This window comes from Tachypleus tridentatus, chromosome 5 (genome assembly GCF_004210375.1).
Source record: "Tachypleus tridentatus isolate NWPU-2018 chromosome 5, ASM421037v1, whole genome shotgun sequence".
Taxonomy (NCBI): domain Eukaryota; kingdom Metazoa; phylum Arthropoda; class Merostomata; order Xiphosura; family Limulidae; genus Tachypleus; species Tachypleus tridentatus.
The window spans coordinates 49,405,146-49,427,286 of NC_134829.1; the positions used below are offsets into that span (position 1 = coordinate 49,405,146).

General features: G+C 34.1%; 1 protein-coding gene across 4 annotated transcripts in view; it reads right to left on the minus strand.

Moving 5' to 3' along the window:
* LOC143251125 (uncharacterized) overlaps window positions 1-22,141 on the minus strand; it is a 73,736-nt gene that overhangs the window by 10,669 nt on the left and 40,926 nt on the right. For 2 of the 4 annotated variants that reach the window (XM_076502498.1, XM_076502500.1), the window contains 4 exons: window positions 21,638-21,762; window positions 18,254-19,367; window positions 9,739-9,898; window positions 4,179-4,229 (listed from right to left, as the gene is read on the minus strand). In XM_076502498.1, the coding sequence (XP_076358613.1) occupies window positions 4,179-4,229; window positions 9,739-9,898; window positions 18,254-19,367; window positions 21,638-21,762 (1,450 nt within the window). Of the gene's footprint in view, window positions 1-4,178; window positions 4,230-5,347; window positions 5,494-9,738; window positions 9,899-18,253; window positions 19,368-21,637; window positions 21,763-22,141 lie in introns of all 4 variants that reach the window. The other 2 variants (XR_013028508.1, XM_076502499.1) reach the window with 2 other exon arrangements.

The following is a 22,141-nucleotide window of genomic DNA, read 5'->3' on the forward strand; positions in this document are numbered from 1 at the left end:
AAACAGGGTGCAGGATTTGATGAGAGGACATTTGAAAAAAACCTGGGAATCAAAAAATAGGAAAGAATAAGCCAGTCTGAGAAGCTGACAAATCCATACTGTAAGGACAAATATCATGATGAGAGGAAAGGTTCCAATGGATAAACAAAATGAAACCATGAAAAGAAGCTGTACAAGAAGTATAACACAGGAGACCATGAACAGGAGAGAGAAGATGGTCCAGAATGGATCAGGAATACAAAGAGGAAGTGAAAGGTAGGAAAAGAAGCTGCTGACATCTTGGAAAAAACTGTGATCGGGATATAGAATATGGTGATAAAGGTTATACAATACAGTGAGGGCGAAATACCAATGATAACCACAGGCAAAAAAGAGCAAAAATTGGTCATGAAGAGCAAATGGTATAAGAAACAGGTAGGTAAGAATTAATGAAGATGTTGGTTTAAAGTATGGAAGAAACAAAAGAGAAAAACACTCCTTGGGAATGAACAAAACTGCTCTATGGCCAGCACTGGTAGATATGGAAGAATCACTGTTAAATAGCAAGAGAAAAATTTCAGAGACATGAGGAACAGTAAAATGGGAAGGGAGGTAATCATGTGGCAATATGACCACTGGCAAAAAACAAACAATTTTTTCTCATACACCAATCAGGAGAAAGGATTGAAAGAATGGAACTTACTTATGTGTAGAACCTAGTCTCACAAGGGACCGAACAAAATGTTGCACGTGAAACTAGAGTATGGTGACATTGGGATGTTACACAGGAAACTGAGGTTGTCAAGGCAGGATGAGAGATAGCAGATGCAGTGACAGAAGTGCTGACTGAAGGATAGTAAGAAATGTAAACCAAGGTTGAATAGCCCAGAAAGGTGTGATGGAAAGGACCTGACATGGAATGGGCTGGATTATGGATAAAATTCTATGGAAGCAAATAGGCATAAATGTAAAGGTAGAATAAATCCTGACTGAAGGCATCTAATGCAAAAGCCAAAACATGTGGAATCAGAATAAAAAAACAGGATAGCTCAGAACTGAGAGAGATGACAAATGTGTCCGGAAGAGAACTGGGATAAGAAAAGATGGCCAAGGAAATGAAGGGGAAGACTGACAATACTTGAAGCTCCCTATAATCTAGGGTGAAATTGTTTTATAGATGCATAAACTTGGCTAAATGTGCTCTGACCTTGCCACAACCCACACGATAGTTACTGATACCATTGGGCAGCTAACTGTGAGAGTCAGAAAAAAGGAACAAGTAAAGGGATAGAAAGAGGGTGTGAAACAGGAATAGAAGCAATCTGCAATAGGTGAGAGACCAGGGACAAAAAGGAAGAATGTTGCTAAGCAGCTTCCATCCTGGGCTCCAAAAAGTTTAAAAGACTTTTAAAATCATACTATGTTACAAAATGGAGCCCATTTTAACATAATATGATCTTTAAATGGAGGTCCTGTAAATAAGACATCGGTATGCTTATATTATTCAACAGTGCATCTCTACCTAATATATCTTAAACAGAGAACCTATACTTGAAAGGAAAGCAATGAGGAAAACAGGAGCAGTGGATAGTCTCATCTCAGGAGGGTGGAGAGGGACAAACAGAGGTGGGATAACTGGGCTTGGGTAAATCTCACAGTGGTATCAAGTGAGAACTGTACACCTGGTAAAAGACTCTTTAATATAAGCTGAGAAACGACAAGTTTGAATGATAGTATGCCAAAGTGTAACTGTACAAGATAGGATGGGACAAGACATGCTGACCTCAACATCAAGAGAGGGAGGAAAAAGCATGTAGTAAGAGGAAGAGGCAGAATGATAGAAGGAAGGAGGGAGTTATAAGGAACACACACACAAAAGGTAACGTGTGACATCCAGAAAGGCTGAAGAAACCTGTGGAAAACAGTATTGCATAGTTAAGAAATGAGGTTGAAAGAGACTATACAAATCATTATCTTTTTATCCAGGTTCACCAGGAAAAAGGAAATCTGGTTTGGGATCAGAAGACACCACAGGCCACAAAATGGACTCCAATTCACATGTACTAAAACCAAGACCTCCTCAGCAGAAAGTATAAAGTCTGAAAAGGTGTAGTAGTTGCATAACTACTGTGGTAGTAGTAGTAGTAATAGTAGTGACTTGAAATTCAGAATTCATAAATCAACAGGCAGTGGAAACAATATTAACAACCTACAGTAACTCAATTTTAACTGAAGGAAAAAAAACAAAACAGGAACAAGCTAGTTGTTGAAGAAATTGAAAAGGCAAAATTATAAATCAAACATGAGTGAAATTTGAATGTCTTCATGACACAGTGGATAAACAAGAAGTAATGTTTTGGTTGTACAGGATAGAGGGAGCCAACTGTTGTAGGAGAGTATGCTGCACTCCTATTGGTGAAGGGTTGCCACATGCTTATTTGCATGTTACAGCATAGCTGTATCAAAATAAATATCTGGGTAGGTGAGAGTATTTCAAGGTTAGTGACAAGCAAAATGTTTGTGCATAGAGAGAGCAGCATTGATAGATATTACAAGTTTTTTAACAGAATAATATTCATGAAGGTAGTTCATTAAAACATATTGTACTACAAAGAGGATATTTCATTGAAAAAGTGAGAATTTTTTTTTTAATTATACTAAAATTAAATAAAAACAAAAGATGTGGGATTATATTAAATAATTATCTTCTGGATTTCAGTAAGTTACAAAAAATGCTCTTAAGAAAACACTGTATAAAATATTTTCTTAAAAATTAACAAAACACACAGAAAAGCATAATGCAACTTTCTCTGTGGCATTTTACCATACATGAATAATTACCTACCAAATACTGAGGCAAAGCTGCTATGAGAAGCTAAACTGGCAACCTATATAACTGTGGTTACAACATCAGTTCTAATACCAATCCTCAACCCCACCTCAAGTTAACATTTACCAACACTGAAAATGTATTTATATATACTCACCACCTGTCACATCTAATTTTTCCAATTCAGTACCACCTTTTGTATGTAGATGTTTTTGACTGCCACCAGCCTTAAATTTCTCACCTAATCTTACATGCTTCCATGTGATAACATGTAAATAACCATTTAACAACCCCTCACCAATAGGATTGTGATATAACATCCTAGTGCAGCTGGATCCCTCCTACACTGGTTGTTCAATTATGACTTCAAAATTAAGCACAAAAGCAACATGCATCAAAGAAAAGTGTTGGAAAATATTAACCTTTGATAAGATGTTCTCTCACTCAAAGCTAGAATCCCATAATGATGTGGTAGGAGGGCCAGTACAAATTTTACCTAGATGAGCTCCCTTCAGTAAGTGCCAAAAGAAAACCCATGAAAAACAATACCCAATACCGTAGTTTACTTAACATTCACAGGAATTATTATTTATGGTTTAACAAGCTGAAATTTGTTTGAGAGGTTTTATTTTTACAGAAAAATGAAACTGAAATTGCATCAATTTTCCATTACATAAACTTAGAAAAAAAAGTTTTTAGATGTTATTCTTTCTTTTTAATCAGCATTTTGGAAACTAAGCTGATGTGATTGTGGTGTGCTATGAACTGATAAGTTGATAATCCATGCATTAAAAGCAATGAATTACCTGGGAACATCATGACACACACAGCTGGTACTTAACTGATAACAGCTGATGTCTCCTTGTTTGCTGTTTCTGGATTACAAGTTATTATCTGCATATAGCATATTGATATCACTTACTCAACTGGCTTAGTGTGTATAAAATTCCTTTCATTTTTTAGCAATATCAAGCAGCAACAAACAGTCACAACTTTATTATGTACCTCTCTCAAAATGTCTTTGTGAAAATGGATAAAACTGACCAATCCTCCCCAAACCAGTGGCCTCACAAACCCATAATAATGTGACACAGAAATTGAAGTGCATACCACCTAAGCTGCTAATGATTCTGTGAACAAATTAATGGGCACAAATCCATGAAAACAAAGGCGTGGCAAGTACAGGAATTACATAGATGAGATCAGAGCTAACATTGTACTGACAGCAATCAAGAACTGTTTTGCATGAACAAATTAAAAATTCCAAGCCAAACTAGGAAGCCAGTCAACAAACACACTGTTAAAGTATAAAATCAACATCTGTGAGGCAACAAAAATACTAATCCAAAGAAGAGGGTTGTATGCTTACCAAAGCAACCAAGTGGCCCACCTCTAGTCCTTGGAGAGAAGAATGATGTGTCTGTAAAGACAGCTATTTTGAAATTAATCCATGCACATTGGCTTACTAACTCTTTCAAAATGGGCTCAGTATAAAATATACAAGTTTATATACACATTTGCACACATAAGGTATTTACACTATAACTTTTAATGCACTATGTGTATCTTCACAAAATATGGCAGGCTTTCAATATTTTGACACTGCATATCTTTTTATACACAGCAAATCACATTTTAATAAGTATTTTTACTAAAGATTTGTTTGTGAATATACTGAGTGTGTTTCATCACTAGTGTGTGTGCTAAGTGATTTTCATGCTTTGATTTAAACTATTCTTCATCTCAAAAACACCAAATATCATTAGTGCACTTTCTACAATCTCCTAAATAGATTTAAAACGTTTGTTTTCTGAAACACTTGATATTTTATCTATTATTTTCTCTATCTCTTTATGAGATCTGTAAATTTGACCAACCTTGTAACTGCCATAAAAAATGGGGAATAAATATAAATTATGTTTTTTTTTCCCTTCTAGAATTACAACATGAAAACACAAATGTTTTGGTCTAAATGGCTTAAATCTCATAACATTATACATTTAGAAATATTTATCATTTTTAATATATTGATCTTTCCAACCATGCCTGGCTAACACTACAGAAGTTGCAATGACACAGTGCATGTACACTCATCATAATGTGTCCAATACTATAAAACTGACCATTACAAAGTAACCTGTCTTGTTGTCTTTTAGCAGACTAGCATTTTCCAAAATGCAATCACATTTCAGTTATATTACATTATACACACACATACATTATTACTATTTACAAACAAGCTCTTCTCAAACACAGAACAATAGAGCAAACAATTTTCTCTTCTAGTTACAAACTTTGTACTCATTTGCTGCTTGCTGTAGGTCACTGAGCCTTTTAAAATTCTGCATGCAGAGGATATGAAACAAAATTTTTTTAGGTTTTATATATACATTTTGAAATAACTATAGACTTCCACTATAATTTATCAAAATTAGTAACTAAGCTATACTTGGGTCTAAAATAAAATATGAAATTTTGAGCTCACTAAAGTTTTACCTTACCAGTTGAAATCTTGTTCTAAAAGAAACAGTTCCATACCTGTATATTGGAAAAGGCTGGGGAGGCCACTAGGAGGACATTCTGAGCTTTTGACTAGTTATTCACGTATCATATACAAAAACAGTTGTACATAAGCAAGTGTTTACAAAAATGGAAAGAGGTTGGCGTGACCACCGTGTCTGTGTCTGTAAACGTAGCAATATCTCAGCAAATAGAAATGATAGGAAGTTCTAACTTTATATTCTAGATTTATAAGAAACTCTATGCTTTGTATTTGTACATCACAAACATCTAATATGTAGCAATGCTGCATTCAATATACCAGATGACACAAAAATTGATATTCAGATTTGTTTAATATTTACTTTTAAATTAAGAAATTAACTATTTTTAACACTAAAATTTTATACTAAAGTTATTGAATGCAAATAAACACAGAAGATGACATGAGAGGGTTAAAAGCCATAAGTAATTAGTAAAAAACATGAACTGATCCAATCAGGTTTTATTGAAGCAGATTTCCAATGATTTTAATTTGTATGCTCCCATTGATTGTTGTGTGTAAAAAAGACTTAATGTTTTGTAAACAATTCATGCATGTCTTTTACCTAATGCTGCGTTTTGTGAATGTACTAAATAATAAGTAATATTTGCTTGTTTGGGTTTCATCTGTCATTCATAAAGGTTTTTATTTCACTGGAATGTACAGCACCTCATCTGCACCAGGGTACATTCTTCACCTAGAAAGTTAGGGAAGTGTAACAAAGACATGCAGAAGATGCAAGCACAGTTCTGTGTTGGCCTTACAGAAGTGCTAAATGTGTAGGGTGGCTAGAACATGCAAGACTGGACATAGTAAGTCAATTCCAGTCTAAAAAACCAGGCAGCACCAAGAATGTGGCTTCCAGTGAGGTATGATAAGAAAGTAATATCCATCATATAACTGATGTTGACTGATTCTGTGCCAACTCAACCACACTACTCTCTACTGAGTGGAACTGGTCACACTCAGAAAGCATCCTCTGTTGTCCACCATCCAGCAGATAGAAAATAGTGGGCAAAAAGGACTCCCTGCTTCAATTGATGACAAAAAAAGAGAGTGCAAGAATGGTGGAGAGTCTGAAATAGCTCATCACTATAAACAAGGTGCAATGGGTGACCATGAAAATTCTATTTTTAAAAGGATGCTTGCACTAAGTTTTAAACTAGGCATGGAGGATATACAGGAAAATCCCTTACCTGCTTTATTTTAACTAGTTCAATAGTGGATATGGTCTGCATTACCAACTAGTTCAGTGGTGGATATGGTCTGGATTAGGCATTGATTCAGAAAATGAGCATTGTGAGGATACCTTTAGCAATCTTGTGGAACACCCTATTTCATGTGTAATATATTGGGCCAGAATAGTCCTACACTGTGTAGACTTTGGCTAAGTATACCCTGACAGGCAACATTTACCACTGAGAGTAATCCTGTAAGAGACTATTGTGCACTGTAAGCAGATGGTTAGAGGAAAAAGATTAACCCAGTCAGAGATTGTATGATATGTGAAAAACAATGACTGCATGCAGTCTATAGCTTGATGAGGAAGAAATAACTAGATGATGGAAATAGTGTGGAAAAAAGTACAAGTTGTTTATATGCTAACGTATAAAATTTCTTCCAATTCACAATGGAAGTGGGCAGCCAATGAGTGAATTAGGTGATAAATGTGAGGGAAGGACACCTGAAAACTTTGACATGCTTTTCCATCAAACAAAGAATATGATAAATGAATAAACTGTCAGATTCATTAAATGAGAGTAACAGAAAAAAGATCATGATTTAACAAAAGGAAAAAATGGAATTAGGAACCATGAAAGAAAGAAACGAAGGCCAACGAACAATGGACTGCACAAACAGGACAGACAAGAATATAAAAGGAGAACAGAAGGAAGAGGTGTAATAGTGAACACACTATCGATCTACACGAGATACCTTCTAAGAAGAAAATAACCTATAAGGAACAGATGATACAAGAAACAGGAAGCCAAAGGTTCAAGGTAAGGTAAGGGTATTAAGAACTTAGTCAGATAGGCTAGACAAACAGGGAGGAAAAAATTCAATGTAACTGGAAAAACAAAAAGTGATTGAGAGAACTATCCAGTAATCAGCAATAGTTGAGACAGATCAGTTCTAGTTGAAAAGCCATGTGAAGAACACAGACAGATGAAATGAAAGAATGGGAAGGATCAATGCTAGACCTGTAGTGATAAATATATGCTACTTCTGCTGGAAAACTTTTAAGGAGGATGGACAAATAGAATGGGACAGGAAGAAGGCTAGATGTGAAGGACAATCTTGACCATCCTGCAGAGGGATTGGACAAATCCTATGCATGAAACCAGAGTGATTACACAGCTGGATGGAAAAAAGAAGAACAAAGCTTAAGAGGAAAGGGAGAGGAAGTCAGAAGGCTGAGAAAAGGACACTGTGATTGATACTGTCAAAAGAATGGCACCAGAAGGAACTGACAAAGATTGCCCAAAATGTTGAAGAGAACTTGAGGGAGAAGGTGAACAGGGAAGTAATCACAAAGACCATTCCTAACTGCAAACATCCATTGCCAGTGTTATTGCATGCAGAATAGAAAACTTGAATAAAGGAAGCTTTGCATTGCTAAGTGGCAAAGGCATCAATGTGATGAATGCCCAGTCTAAGCAAAAACATTGAAAAACACAAGGATTTAAAGACCACTGTGTAAAAGGGATCCCAAGAGAGCTTCCACTGATTATATAGTGTTAACAGTAAAAGATGCAAGTGAGCATGACCCAAGGGAGCTCAAGCCCTTAACAGATAAGAGATCTTCTGAGCAGGAAGAGGACAAAGCTGTGGAAACCAAACCATCCATGGTCTGCAAACATAGCAGAGAAGGTTGTACCCTGCTGAAATGGGAAATGAATAACACTTTCAAATGAACCAGATACTTGGTGGGTGTACAATGGCACTTCTTCAGTTTGACTAGACAACCCCGAAGGACAGGGATTGGAAAGATGGGGAACAGCAACTGAAAGAAAAGAGGGGCTTGAGACAAACAGGGCACTAGCATAGTCAAGGAATAATACTGGCATGTGGCCTCAGGTCATGACTACAAAGAATCTTGTATTCCACCAAAAAACCAAAGTCTCTAAGATAAGAAGGAGGCAAACATACTTGAATAAGAATGGCATTTTTCTCCCAACAAAATTTAGCAATAGAGTAACCAAGTGAGAAGAGACAAGGCTGAGAAAAAAACAACAAAAACTCACCAACATAGCAGAAGGAAAGGAATGACTGTCCATTCCAGTATGCTCGTCAGCAACTATGGTTATAATGACAATTCTTAACCCAAAACCCTCCATCCATACACACACCCACACACATAACTGCTGTGAGAAGTTTACTAAAATACACAACTATGATGAAACAGATCAAAACAATAGACCTAGATGTGGAACCCTCTCCTCAAAATAAATAAATATACATAACTGCCATGAGAAGACTAAGTTCCAGTGTATAAAACTATAACAAGTTTTAAACATGACTCTCTCAAAAAAAGAAAAAAAATATATATGTGTTGTTAGTATATTAAGAGTTATAATAATTTGAATTATTAAGTTGATAATTTAGTTTAAATTATTTGAATAATTTAGTTTAAAACAACTAGTTTTTTTTCGTTCAGTATGGCAGGTTTGGAAAGACCAACTTTGAGTAGCTGGGCCATCTCAGTTTTCCTGTGCTATACTTGATTAAATCTTCAACAATTTCTAAATAAGTTTCTTACTTTCACTGTCATTGTTTTGAGGGTGATGGTTGGGAGTTTTATACTGTAGAAATTTTGGGCAGTTTTATTTCTACTCTTTAAACCTAAATAACCTTTAAGGGTAATTGCCTTCCCACATCTGGCTGCAGACAACAAAAGACAGTAGAAGATGAGATGTTGTGGGTTTAAACACTCACATTTATATCCTTGTTTTGATTTTTCCATGATAATCAATTTGTTTAACTTTGGCATTTTGTTTTATAAATGGGATATCCAGAATGCTTTTTGGGTGCTATTACCACAAGCTTTAATCTATTATGACTATTGATGACTAACCAGGAAATGAAATGCATTAAATGATTATAAATTCTTTATTGCTTAATAGTTTAAATTGACTATCAGCAAGAACTGTAATTGATAATTATTGAGCTATTTATACAATATATTGTATAAATAGCTCAATAATTATACATACATAAACCCCAAATGTTAATTATATTCACCAGTAGATAAAATAAGAAAACAATGGAATATCAGACTTTTTTCCTTTCATTAATTTCTTCTACCAGTTTTGTAGGTTCAAAGGTCACTCTTCAGAAAATATATATTTATATACACAAAGTTAGAACCTAAGAACAGAAAACTTACCACAAGACACAGATGTAGGTAGAACATCAGAGACAGGAACTTCACTACAAGGACTAGATATTGTCTGTCTGCCATTTTTGGTCCCAGATGTGGAAGTTAAAACTCCACCTATTTTGTGTGGGGTTAACCCATTTGGGACTGTGACCCCTGAAGTAGTGACCTAATCAAATCAAAAGTACTTTATCAGATATACAAGTAGATTATATATAACAGAAGTTTGACATAAGCAAAATGGTAACCAATCTGAAGACACAGTTGTAAATTGTTTTAATAATTATCAAAGTTAAATACATATGTAGAAATATCTAAAAAAAGAAATTCTATTACGAATACGGCTCGAATGCTTGTAGTAAAAGTACCCTGAGTTTCTGATTACTAGCATCACATAAAATCAGGCAAATTACATCATGCAACATACATTAATGTATGTCATGTTTGTTTGTTTTTTGAATTTCACATAAAGCTACATGAAGACTATCTGTGCTAGCCATCCCTAATTTATTGATGTAAGACTAGAGGGAAGGCATCTATTCATCACCACTCACCACCAACTCTTGGGTTACTCTTTTACCAACAAATAGTGGGATTGACCGTCGCATTATAATGCCTCCACGGCTAAAAGGGCTAACATGTTTGGTGCAACCCTCAGAGTAAGTCAAATGCCTTACTCAAGTCAAACTCACCTGATCATGCCAGGCCTACATCATGTGAATAAAACAGATTCAACTATTGAGTTTCCTTGGTGGCAAATCACTTATATATATACACAAATAACCATATATCAAATAAATAGTCTACCCTAATTCCAATCTAACATGTTATTTATTACCTGAAAAAAGACATCTGCTTAAAATATTGAAGAATATTTATTCTTTATAATTTTTTGTAAAGAGTTTGAAGAAATAAAATGAGTTTTAAATCACAGTGAGACATAGCTTGCACATCTAGGATTGTTTCAGGTCCCTCACGATCCTAGATAAGTTGCATTACACTTACTGAAAGTCATCAAAACAAGGTGACTATTACAAAACAATTATTTTGTTTAAACTTTCTCATAGCTTGCTATGAATTTGAATGATGATTTAAATGTTGCATGTTATGAATTTGGAGATTAAGAAGAAAACAATTATTATGTATTAAATACAAAAAGAAAAAAGTGTTGCAGTAAATATTTAAGATGAATGACGTAGTACAACTACAGAGATAATAACTCGTAATGAAGCCTTAAGTACATGATCTGAATCAAGGATGGCTTGAGACAGTTAATTATATATTAAAATACAAACTTAAAATTATTTGTTAAAACATTCATTTGAACCAGAAATCACCCAACTGTTAAAAATATAATTTACAGGCATCTTCAATTATATCTCTTATTATGGTTAATGTTACTGCTACTGACTTTTGTAATTACTGAACTGCCATGTCAGAGTACAAAACAAAACACCATTACCAAATGCTTTAACTTAAATGAGAGCTGCATGGATTTCTAAGTTGTACACACACAGCAAGAAAACAACAAAACACTTTTACATTTCACCTTACTTTAACTGATATGGTGTGTTTGTTGTGCATACTTCCAGTATTCACTGGGCATTGTAAAATTTCAACAATAACTGAATCCTACACATCCATATGAGTATGATACCAATGAATAAATTAACAAAACTTATAGTCTATCTATAATTCCTCTGGGATTCAGTGATAATACCATTCTCACCAGTTATACTATTATATGGTCATGTGACTTAGTGGTGACAAATTAATCACAGACAAACAAGTTGTCAGTCTTATGTGGTTCCACGTTGGTTCTTATGTGAAGATACTTGTGGTGGAAATTACTATTCCTTGAAAGCATACTGAAATTGGATAAATGAGATGTGCTTAAACCCAATAAAGAAATAATGATACAGAAGCGTATTCTGAGTATGACAAACCAGCAGGATTGTCAAGCAGATAATCTGAGATTGTCTAAGATTTCAAGTATGGCTAGTTTGCTATTAAATGATTAACTACCCCTTTCGCGAAAAGCTCGATATAATACTTATGAGTTCATCTATGTATTTGCATACATTCAGTATTTGCTCTATAACTTTTGATATAGCACGTGTATCTTCATAAAGTTAGGTAAACTTTTAGTAAAGATTACAAGTTTTTTTTGTATACAGAAAATCAGATTCTTTAATGAAATATTTTTTACTAAAGATTTATTTGTGAAAAGAAAAACTGCTTTATTAGTAGTCTGAGTGCAGAGTGACTTTATGTTATGGTTGTAAACTATTCTCTATCCCAAAAATCTCAAATATATTATTTATGTTACCTCTATAACCTCCTAAGTACATTTCAAATGTTTGTTTTCAATAAGACTTTATGTGTTATTATTTTCTATAATTTAACCATGCAGGATGTCACCTAACCAACCTCATAACTATCATAAAAACAATTAGAAAAATATAAATTATGCTTTATTCATGTCAGAATGACTATATATTATAACATAAAAGTATAAATGTTTAGTTTTAGTAGCTTAAGTCTCATCACACTATATATATTTTATTACATTCATCTTCCAGTCATGCCTAGCTAACATCACATAACTTACATGATGTGGTGCATGTGCACTCATGTTATATGTTTCATAATATAAAACTGACCTTTAGTCTTCCCTGTCTTGGCTGAGTTTTAGTGGTTTAATATTTTGCAATATACAATCACATTTCAATTATCATACATTATATATGTATACAGATTATTACTATTCAGAAATTATTAAACTTGTATTTCTTAAAGTATAAAACAATAAATCCAGAAGTAAAGGAAACAATCATCTTTTCTCACTACAGCATTTTGAATTTGGTTACTGCTTGACATAGGTTGCTAAGCCTTTTAAAATTTCACACACAAAAGGTATCAGTCTTTTTTTAGGGTTTGTATATAACCAAAAAGTCATAAATAACTGCACTGATGTCATTGTGTTCTACTATAATTTATTAAGCTTAGTAACTAAAACGTATTTAGATTTAGAAAAATATGAAACTTCGAGCAGACTATCGACAGAATCTACCTTCATAAAATCTTGGTTTGAAAGAACAGGGTAGCCTTTACACATATTAAAATGGCTGAGAAAACCATTAATAGAGCATTCTAAGCTCTTGATTGAATATTCACATCATATACTGTAGTAAGAGTATATTTCAACAAATTGAAGGAGTTGAACCATGTTTGATTCAGTATACAAGTCATACCTGAACATGATATGAGGTTCTTATTTTGTTATTCTAGCTTGTCAATGCTACTAGTTTGAGTTTCCATTCTCTTCAACTCTTATAACCTTATATTTTGACATTATTAATATTTAAGTCTTTTAAACAGCATTGAACTCATCACACTAAAATCTATATTTAGGTTTGTTCTTTTAATATTTACTTTTAAATTAACTTATACAAAGCACTAAAGTCTGAATAATAATCTACAATTTGATTCCAAAGTTATTTACATAAATTCATAAAATAGTAGTTCAATAAAATTTTGAATGCAAGTCAACAAATGGGTTGAGATGACCTTTGACCTGTGACCCACTGCAAAAGGGTTAAGGAAGACAGCTAAAGTGCTTTCACTTTCTCCTTTAGTGTGGAGATTCAGTAAATGTGAAAGATAGTAGCAGTAAATGCCATCATGGGTATGGATTAAAAATATATGCAATTTCTGTTGTTAAAGAATGCCAACAAGACAGTAAATATTTGGCACATTATCGAAATAAAACACAGAGACAAATACACGTTGCTTTAAAAGACACCCACTTCATCAGAGACCATGGGATTAACTATGAGTTATGATTTGGAACTGAGCAACTTAATAATGGTCAGAAGTAGTTCTTAATTCCATGTAGTAGACATTAATTTTAAAGACCACTTGGATGTTCTTCAGGACAAGTCAACCAGTAATTAATCAAAAAAGGGGAAGAGAGACATTTCATTTTTTGGAGTGAATACTCTTTGAATCACAAAAAGAAAAAACAAAAATATCATTAATATAGCAATCAGCCATACTAATTAGCAAAATATGCAGGTTACTGGCTCAGAGCACAACATAATATTATTCAATACGATAACATACATGGACAGCATCGTCTAAACTAAATTAGTGGGAAACATATTTAAAATCTTAACAGTCTACAATAAAGATCAATCAGTTCAAGGCAAGGGTTACTGCCTCACTACTACCTTCAAAAAACAGTATAAAAGATAATTGTCACAATAATTTATACTTACTAGTGATTACCTAATTAACAATGAATGATACCAAATTTATACTGCCTGACCAAAAAAAATTTGAAGCCCTGTTCTAACAGTATGTTGCTTCAACCACACACTGCATACACCATAGAAGAACTCTTACAGTTTCTGGAGTATAAGATTTTCACTTTACACACAATATCATCTCCAGCTCTTTACAGGTTGAAAATATAAAGTATGTCCTCTGTCTGCATGCTCTGATATGTCCCACAGAATATAAGTTGGGTTGAAGCTGAGGGCAGTACTTATAAAAAAAAAAAAAAAAATGGTGAAGTGGATGGTGGCAATGCTATCTTGAAAATACCAGAGACCTTGAGCAAAAAACTGAAGCATTAAAATGATAGACTTGCTTCCCATGGACACTGAAATATTTGAAGATGTAATACTGCCATCCAGAGACAAAGAACCCAATCTGCACTACAAAAAACCCAATCTGCACTACAAAAGTGCATCTGACAGTATTAATCCATCTCCAGCAGCTTACGGTGAAAAAAACACGACTTACACAGTTTCAGAAGACTGATGTCAAAGTTATAATTTTCCTATATTAGCTATTCCCATTTGTTGCTGCCCTCCACATGCAAACGTTTTTATTATGCATGCCACAAACATTCTGCAACCCCCTACTGGAATACAACAACTCCAAAATTTCTCTCATGAAAATAATCATGCTTCACTTCTCCACCTCCAGAAGCATAGTATATTAATGTGATGCAAGTGAATCCCTCTATTGTCTAATTATCATTATGAAATTTGACAGATGACATAAGAACTGAAAATGAGTAGGGAGGAAGGGTGGGATATGTGAGCATAAGAAAGTACCTACAGGAAATACAATTTCAGTATTGGAAAATTATAATTTCCAATACAGTACTTCCCTCTTCTCACAAGATTAGCTATAATCCCACATTGATTAGGAGGAGGGACTGGTGTGAGGGAAAAACAGATACACCCCCAAAAGCATCTGAAGGATACCTCTGTAGATAAGACTAAGTTCTGAAGACCGAAAGAAGGGAACCAAGCCACCTCTGACCAAAGTATGCTCTTTGCCTAGTCATGTAATGTCTAAAAAATCAAGGCAAAAATGAGAAAAGCACAACCAAGAGGGTAAGAAATTGATCTCCTGGAGAAAGATATAGTAATTGAATCCCACAATAAGAAAAATGGATAAATGAGGATGCACTTTATGGTGTAGAATGGCTAAGGTGTGATGGACTTGCGTGGTAAGTCTGCAAGATCCAAAATCTCTTTGTGGGATATTAACATTTGCATGAGGCTCATACCATCTTCACCTCAAACCCATGAAACAAGGAACTGAGAATCACTCCAGTTTTGGGGTACAACACAGAATTAGACTAGAGCTGATGAAGGAAACTGGGTAATAAGGGAAGTAGTACAGGAGAGAATAATTGCAGTTGAAGTAAATAAAAAAATCATGGTTGAGCCAGCTAGTAGAGAGCAATCAGAAAGACGTAGAATGGAAACAAATCAATGAAGCAACTGGACAGAAAGATAAACATATAGGAATTTTCTGACTGAAGACATCTATAGCCAAAGTCTGAGGATTAGGTACCAGCACTAAAAGACGGGCAACTGGTGATTAAGGATTGTGGTGAAAGCACCATGAAGAAAACTCCACAGACTACAAGGCCACCTAAAAATGAGAGGATGAAGGGACCATTCCATCAGGTAAATTTTGTTATGGCAGGAAAGCTGATCTGCCAAGAGGTTGAAAACACCTGGGATAAGGCACAACTTACAATTAAACAAATGTATTGGATGTGGGCTCAATACAGAAGACATAATGTATGAAGACAGAGGAATCTTGACTGGGTGCTTCCTTAGTGACCGATATAAGCTACCACTACCAAACTGTTAGAATGGATCATTATTAGACAATTTTTGACAATGGGAAGAAAGTGATCCAAAGCCTGATGAACAGCAAGGAGTTCTAGGATATTCGCCTGTAAAGACCATGTGTCAACAAATCAATCACCCAAAGCCTCCTGGTGATCACTCCATGCACTCCAGCTCTGAAGGGATGTGTCCTTAAAGAGATGTAAATTCCAATGAGGAGAAGGAAATAGTGCACCTGCCAATGTGCTAGTCACTTCCAACCACCAGAAGAGATCATCTGCAAAAGAGGGAGGAATGATAATGGGAACATCTAATGGATCCCAATCAAGGTTACATAACTGTGCAGTCTTCCCAAGCAGTTTTAAGGAGTTGATGAGTATGACTGGCCAACTCCTGTTTAGAATGGGCCAGAAGTAATCAGTTGTCAATGTGATAAAGAAAACAGCCTCAGAGAATGAAGATGAAAAGCCCTTGCCACTCGACTAAAAACATGAGGAGCCGAAGCCAGTCTGATTGGCAGGGTGCAAAATTGGTACATCACCCCCTCAATGGATGAACTGAAGATAAGGTTGAAATCATACCAAGATGGGTAAATGCAGATAAGCACTAGAGAAAATGCTCACCAAGGAGTGAGGTAGAACTTTATGACAAAACATGGGAGATGAACAAAACAGTTGAGGCAGAACAGGATGATGATGGGCCTATAGTCCCCAGTCTTTTTGGGAATCACAAACAGACAAGAGTAAAACCCCACCAACTGATAAGAAACACATTTGACAGCCTGTTGGGTAAAGAGATCCTGTACTGCCTTTTATAACTGCTGGCAACTTATAGGATTCCAAGCAGAAAGGAGGAAACAAGAACCTGGGACAAAGGAGGTGGGATTAGAAATGGAATGTCAAGTCCCTCTAATAAAATATGCAGAACACAAACATCACATAACTCAGAAATAAAGTCTAGAAAACCATGGAAAGCTGAACAGAATTCAAAGGAAAGGTAAGGCCCAGGCTCTACATCCATAGGAAGAAGTGAGACAACATTTGGAGATAATGGTTAACCCAAATAATGTTCAATCTCCCTGCAGGTAAATGTAGACAACTCTTCCAACAGGACATCAGCACATGATGCTCATGATAAAGTGCTTGTCAAATGTGAGACCCCTGAAGTGATGACCTTGACTTCAGAATTAATGTTGTAGCAGTTGAGAAAACCATTTAAAGTAAAAGAAATACAACCACAATAAGGGTGCTTTCAAATTTTCAAGTATATGAAATTGAAACCACATCTATAACCAAGTCAATTTAAAGCATTAATTATGACAGAAAAGAAAAACATCTCTGAACAAGTACTACCAAATGAGATTTAATAGTTCTGTAGAGGTGCACATAGGGAGTCACATGAGTGTATTACATTCCTATTGATTGAGAAATGACACATGATAATTTGCGTGAAAGACACATTGGAATCACCTGATTCCAATAAGGGGGTGTAGAAGGCATTGGCATGCATAATAAAAAAATGTGCATACAGAGGGAAGTACTGTATTCGAACTATAACTGCCCCATTGGCCCATCTGTATAGAAAAGCAAATATGAATGATCCATCTGATCACAACACATGTCAGAGGTCAACAGTCCAACTCCAACTACCTTTCTGTTTTGGGCAGCCACACCTCTCCATCAGCAATTGAAATTAATAATTTGCAGATGGAACAACACTTACCAAAATTTATTCTTGCAGATACATGAACATTTTTCATTTTGAAATAAATGGTTTTGGTCCATTGTTAATGTCATCCTTCAAATGGTGTACAGATGAATAATGACTGGTATTCACAATCCTTATTTTACATTATCTAAATTTCTCTGACAAATTTTTTGAACATACAATTTCTCCTGCTTATGGACTTTTGTTGAGATTTCTACTACAAGGCTGAGATGATTGACCATTCATTTCCCAGTCAGTTTCTTTTTTGCTGACTGGATTCAGCTAATTAGATCTCACCAGGAGTGCCTTTTACAATTAGTCATATCCCTTACTTTCAGCACCTTAATAAGGTTTGAGACAAAAAAAACTTGTTTTATCACTGATGCAACATATGGCACATCTCATTGTCTATCCACACATCAAATAATGGGGGTTTCAAAAAAATATACAATGACAGGGGTTTCAAAATATTTAGCCAGGCAGAGTATTAAAAATAAAAGTTTATTAGTTACTGATTCACAAAAAGGAAACAATCTGAAACAAAAACTGTTCAAAACATTAAATAAGTTAAAACTTTGTGTGACACTTGATCAATGATTTTACTTATTACTTACAAAATAAGCATTTAATGTTTTAAATTAACATTCCAAACTTACAGAATGGGAGATGGAACTTGAAACAACTGAAGATGTGGAGAATGAGCTATTTGATTTTGATGATTTTTGACTCATTCCAACAGCACCATGAACATTATTTCCAGAAGTAACTGATGCCACTGGCTCTACCCTTTTGTTCACAGGGAAGGTTGTGTGATTCTTAAAAGCTGTCTTGTTTAAAACAGCTTTTGGTGACAATTTCTGATTTTTAGATTTTGCTTTAACAATATTACTGCTAAGTTTAATTTGTGTAGCACCAGAAGAATTTGTCCTGACATTATTTTTTGTTGATTTTTTACCACTGCAACAGCTGCTATGCTTTGGTGAATGATTAGAAACAGCAGATCTTTGTTTATTCTGCATAGCTGCAAGCTGGTTTACTAGGAAAGCAGAGTTTACCATTACTTCCTTATTTCTTACAGTAGATGCTAACATGGAATTTTTTGATAAGGAAGGCAACTGATTGTTCACAATATCCATTTCAGATACAAAAATTGTCTGGTTTTTACTTGATTCACTGCTTGGTGCACTAGAAGAGATTGTTGACAATGTGTTTCCATTGCCAACAGATGAAACAAGGTGTAATTTTGACAGTGCTGCCAAGCTATCGTCCATACTAAGAGAGAATGGAAGTGAGATAGTGTGGGAAGAACTCACAGAATTTAGTGTGATTGTGTCTCCTGGTTCCAGTGTCATCACAGATGGAGACAATGAGCATACACTGTCAGTAGATATGGCAGATCCAGACTGGCTTAACTTGACATTCAGTCCATTAGATTTTGTCTTCTTGGCAGGAGAACTGTCAAATGTATGCAATAAAATACCATCTTTAGACTTGGTGGATTTATTCCCACTGGACTTGGGTTTTAAAGACTTCTGATGATTTATTGTGTGAGATGGAGGCACCTTGTTGAATACTGGTCTTGAGATCTGCTGGGGTCCATGAGGTGATGCTACACTAGTTCTAACTCCATTTGCTAATGTAGTAAGCACATTTGACTTGTTGCTAGAAGACAGAACTCCTTCCTGAACTGCAGAGTCCGTGCACGTGAAATCATACGGATCATTCTGAGGCTCTGGAACTGGAGGAAGCTGAGACTCAACACAGAGCTTCCTGAAATAATGCAAATCATGTGTTACTAGATACCCACAAGAAAAATATCAATAATAAAAACATCTGATCACGTACTAACATTTAGTTTAAAAAAAACTATAACTAAATTAGTTTTTCTAAACAGAAACATTTATTTTCTGTAAGATGATAAGTCAATACTCATATTAAACATTTTTTTAAATGTTTAAATGCCATAATCATAACTGCCAACATTCACTAAACCAAAATCTAGTAATATGTTCTTTACATACAGTTCATTTACATGCTGTTGCTATAAAAATAATACAAAAAATGAACCTTTATTATTGTCTCAAAATGTCTGCATCAAATAAAAAAACAACAACAACATGAAATCAAGCTAGCAGAAACAAATTGACACAAACACCCTACAATGACTATTTATTCTGTGAAGCACACACTAATCTAGGCCTAGGAATGAAAATAATTCATTTATGCTTAACAAGTTACATATAACAATGTTGCTACAGCTTGTGTTATATTCATACAGTATTCCACAGTAAGTACTCAAACATCTCAAACCAAAATTGTTTGTAAGTTTATTACTTTAAAAATACAACATAATATTAAAGTTACATATAACAATGTTGCTACAGCTTGTGTTATATTCATACAGTATTCCACAGTAAGTACTCAAACATCTCAAACCAAAATTGTTTGTAAGTTTATTACTTTAAAAATACAACATAATATTAAAAATAATTCAAGATTTATTTCTAGATGTCTTTATCTATTTTCAGTGATCACTGCAGAAATCAAACCATGAATTTTAATATTAAAGAAACCTAAAGCTTATTTCTGAGCCACTGGGAATCAATGTATTTTAATTCCACTCACCTTCTCTAAATTCTACACACAGACTTTCTTTCAAACAAGTTTTATTAATAGTCATAATACTTTAACATTTGTTTTCAATACCAATTTCTCACACTAATAAAATTACTTTACTGGCTTATAGGTAGATTTGTTTTAACATCTGTAAGCTTCAGACATGCACTGTATTGAACTTTTTCTACAAATGATATCATATTTTTGGATCGGCTAAATATTTTAAATAACGTCCTACATCAATTTACTACAGAACTGACAGCCACATCAAATTCAGAATGTTTAAGTTATTTACTTTCTAGTGTTTAGTTATTAGACAAAAATCATGCAATGAAACTTTTGTACCTCAATTTCCCTTTTTTTTTTTTTTTATAAGGACTTACTCTTATGTATCAAAAAGTGTTACGATACTGAACAGCAGATTTAAAACAAATCCGTAGCATCAGTGAAATTAAATATGTAAACACTTTCACTGTTTGAACTTCCTCAGATATTGAAAGAACCTTTTAATAAATGTGTATTACCATTATTAAAAACATAAGTATATATCTAAATATGTACGTCTGTGTGGAATATCAACATTAGGTAACACTGAAACCATCTGAGGTACATATACTATTTTAAAAGTTATCAATCATTAAGACTGGTAAACAAATAAATATGCAAAAATAGTACAAAAAGAGAAATTGTAATAATTCATACATAATGTAACAAAATACTGATTTGCATCTCCACATATTACACATGCAAAAATAATTTAAAACAAAAGTTTAAATCATCTACCTCAAAGTTTTATATACTATGATAACAGTCTAATATGTTTAGTTTCTTAAAAAAAAGTTATATTTCACTCTTAAGCAAAAAGAATGAAACATCACTGTCTACAAATAAGTACGTGCTGACTGTCTTGTTTACAGAACAGAAACAGTTAACAAAAGTCCTGTTCATATTTGATTGGTCTTAACTATTTGAACTTGAGTAAGTGTTTAATCTCCAGTTTTTTTTTATTCTCTATGACTTTAATTAAAATTAAGATATATTCTCAATAAGAATTAATTATTTTTAAAGTATATTTAAATTTAACTGATAAAGAAAAGTGGATTTTAAAATTCTACTGACTCTCACACTGCTCTGACTATAAATATAACTAAATCTGGTACATTTCCTATTTGTTATCAGTTGCTTATTGACAAATAGTTACATTTTGTGTACTGGTAGTGATTTTAATGGTGTATTTTGTTTTTAGGTATTTGTCTAGAGGAAGTTAACATGTCTGGTAAAAGAAAAATTCGGTTTTGTTTAAGAAAATTATTTAGTTACAAAATCTGAATTTTAATAAAATGAGACATTCTTGAGCATTTTGTCAGTTTTCTCCTGAAAACCCCTGTAACTTGTGTGAAAAAACATTTTTATACTCAGCTTACTTTAAAGGAGAAGGCTGAGTTGATCTATCTGTACAAATGGCCCTAAATGCTGCTCTTTGCAGGTCCCATCGTCGATCATACAAAAACATCCCGTTTCCCAGTTGCCTCAGGCCAAAGGTGCATATCTACAACAATAGAAAGAATAAATATAAATTATGGTGCTATTATGAACTGTGCACATGGCCGTTCTGTTTTAGGTCATGTAAATAATCTTTTAGTAGAATGAAGCCTCAGTTCTTAAGCACATGTTTTCTACACACAATGAACACCACTATGAATATCATACTGACACTACATTAGTAACAAATTACATCTTTATTTTTAACGTTTACATATTTTACTCTTAAAATATGTTTTAACATCACGAAAGGCTATATGTCACTTATTCCATTCTGCTGATAAACATATACAAGTTCAGCAAACTAACTGATCAAAATATACATAATAGAGTTGAAAATTGCACCCTTATAAACTAAAACTGGGTTTTAATATACCTCAGTAAAT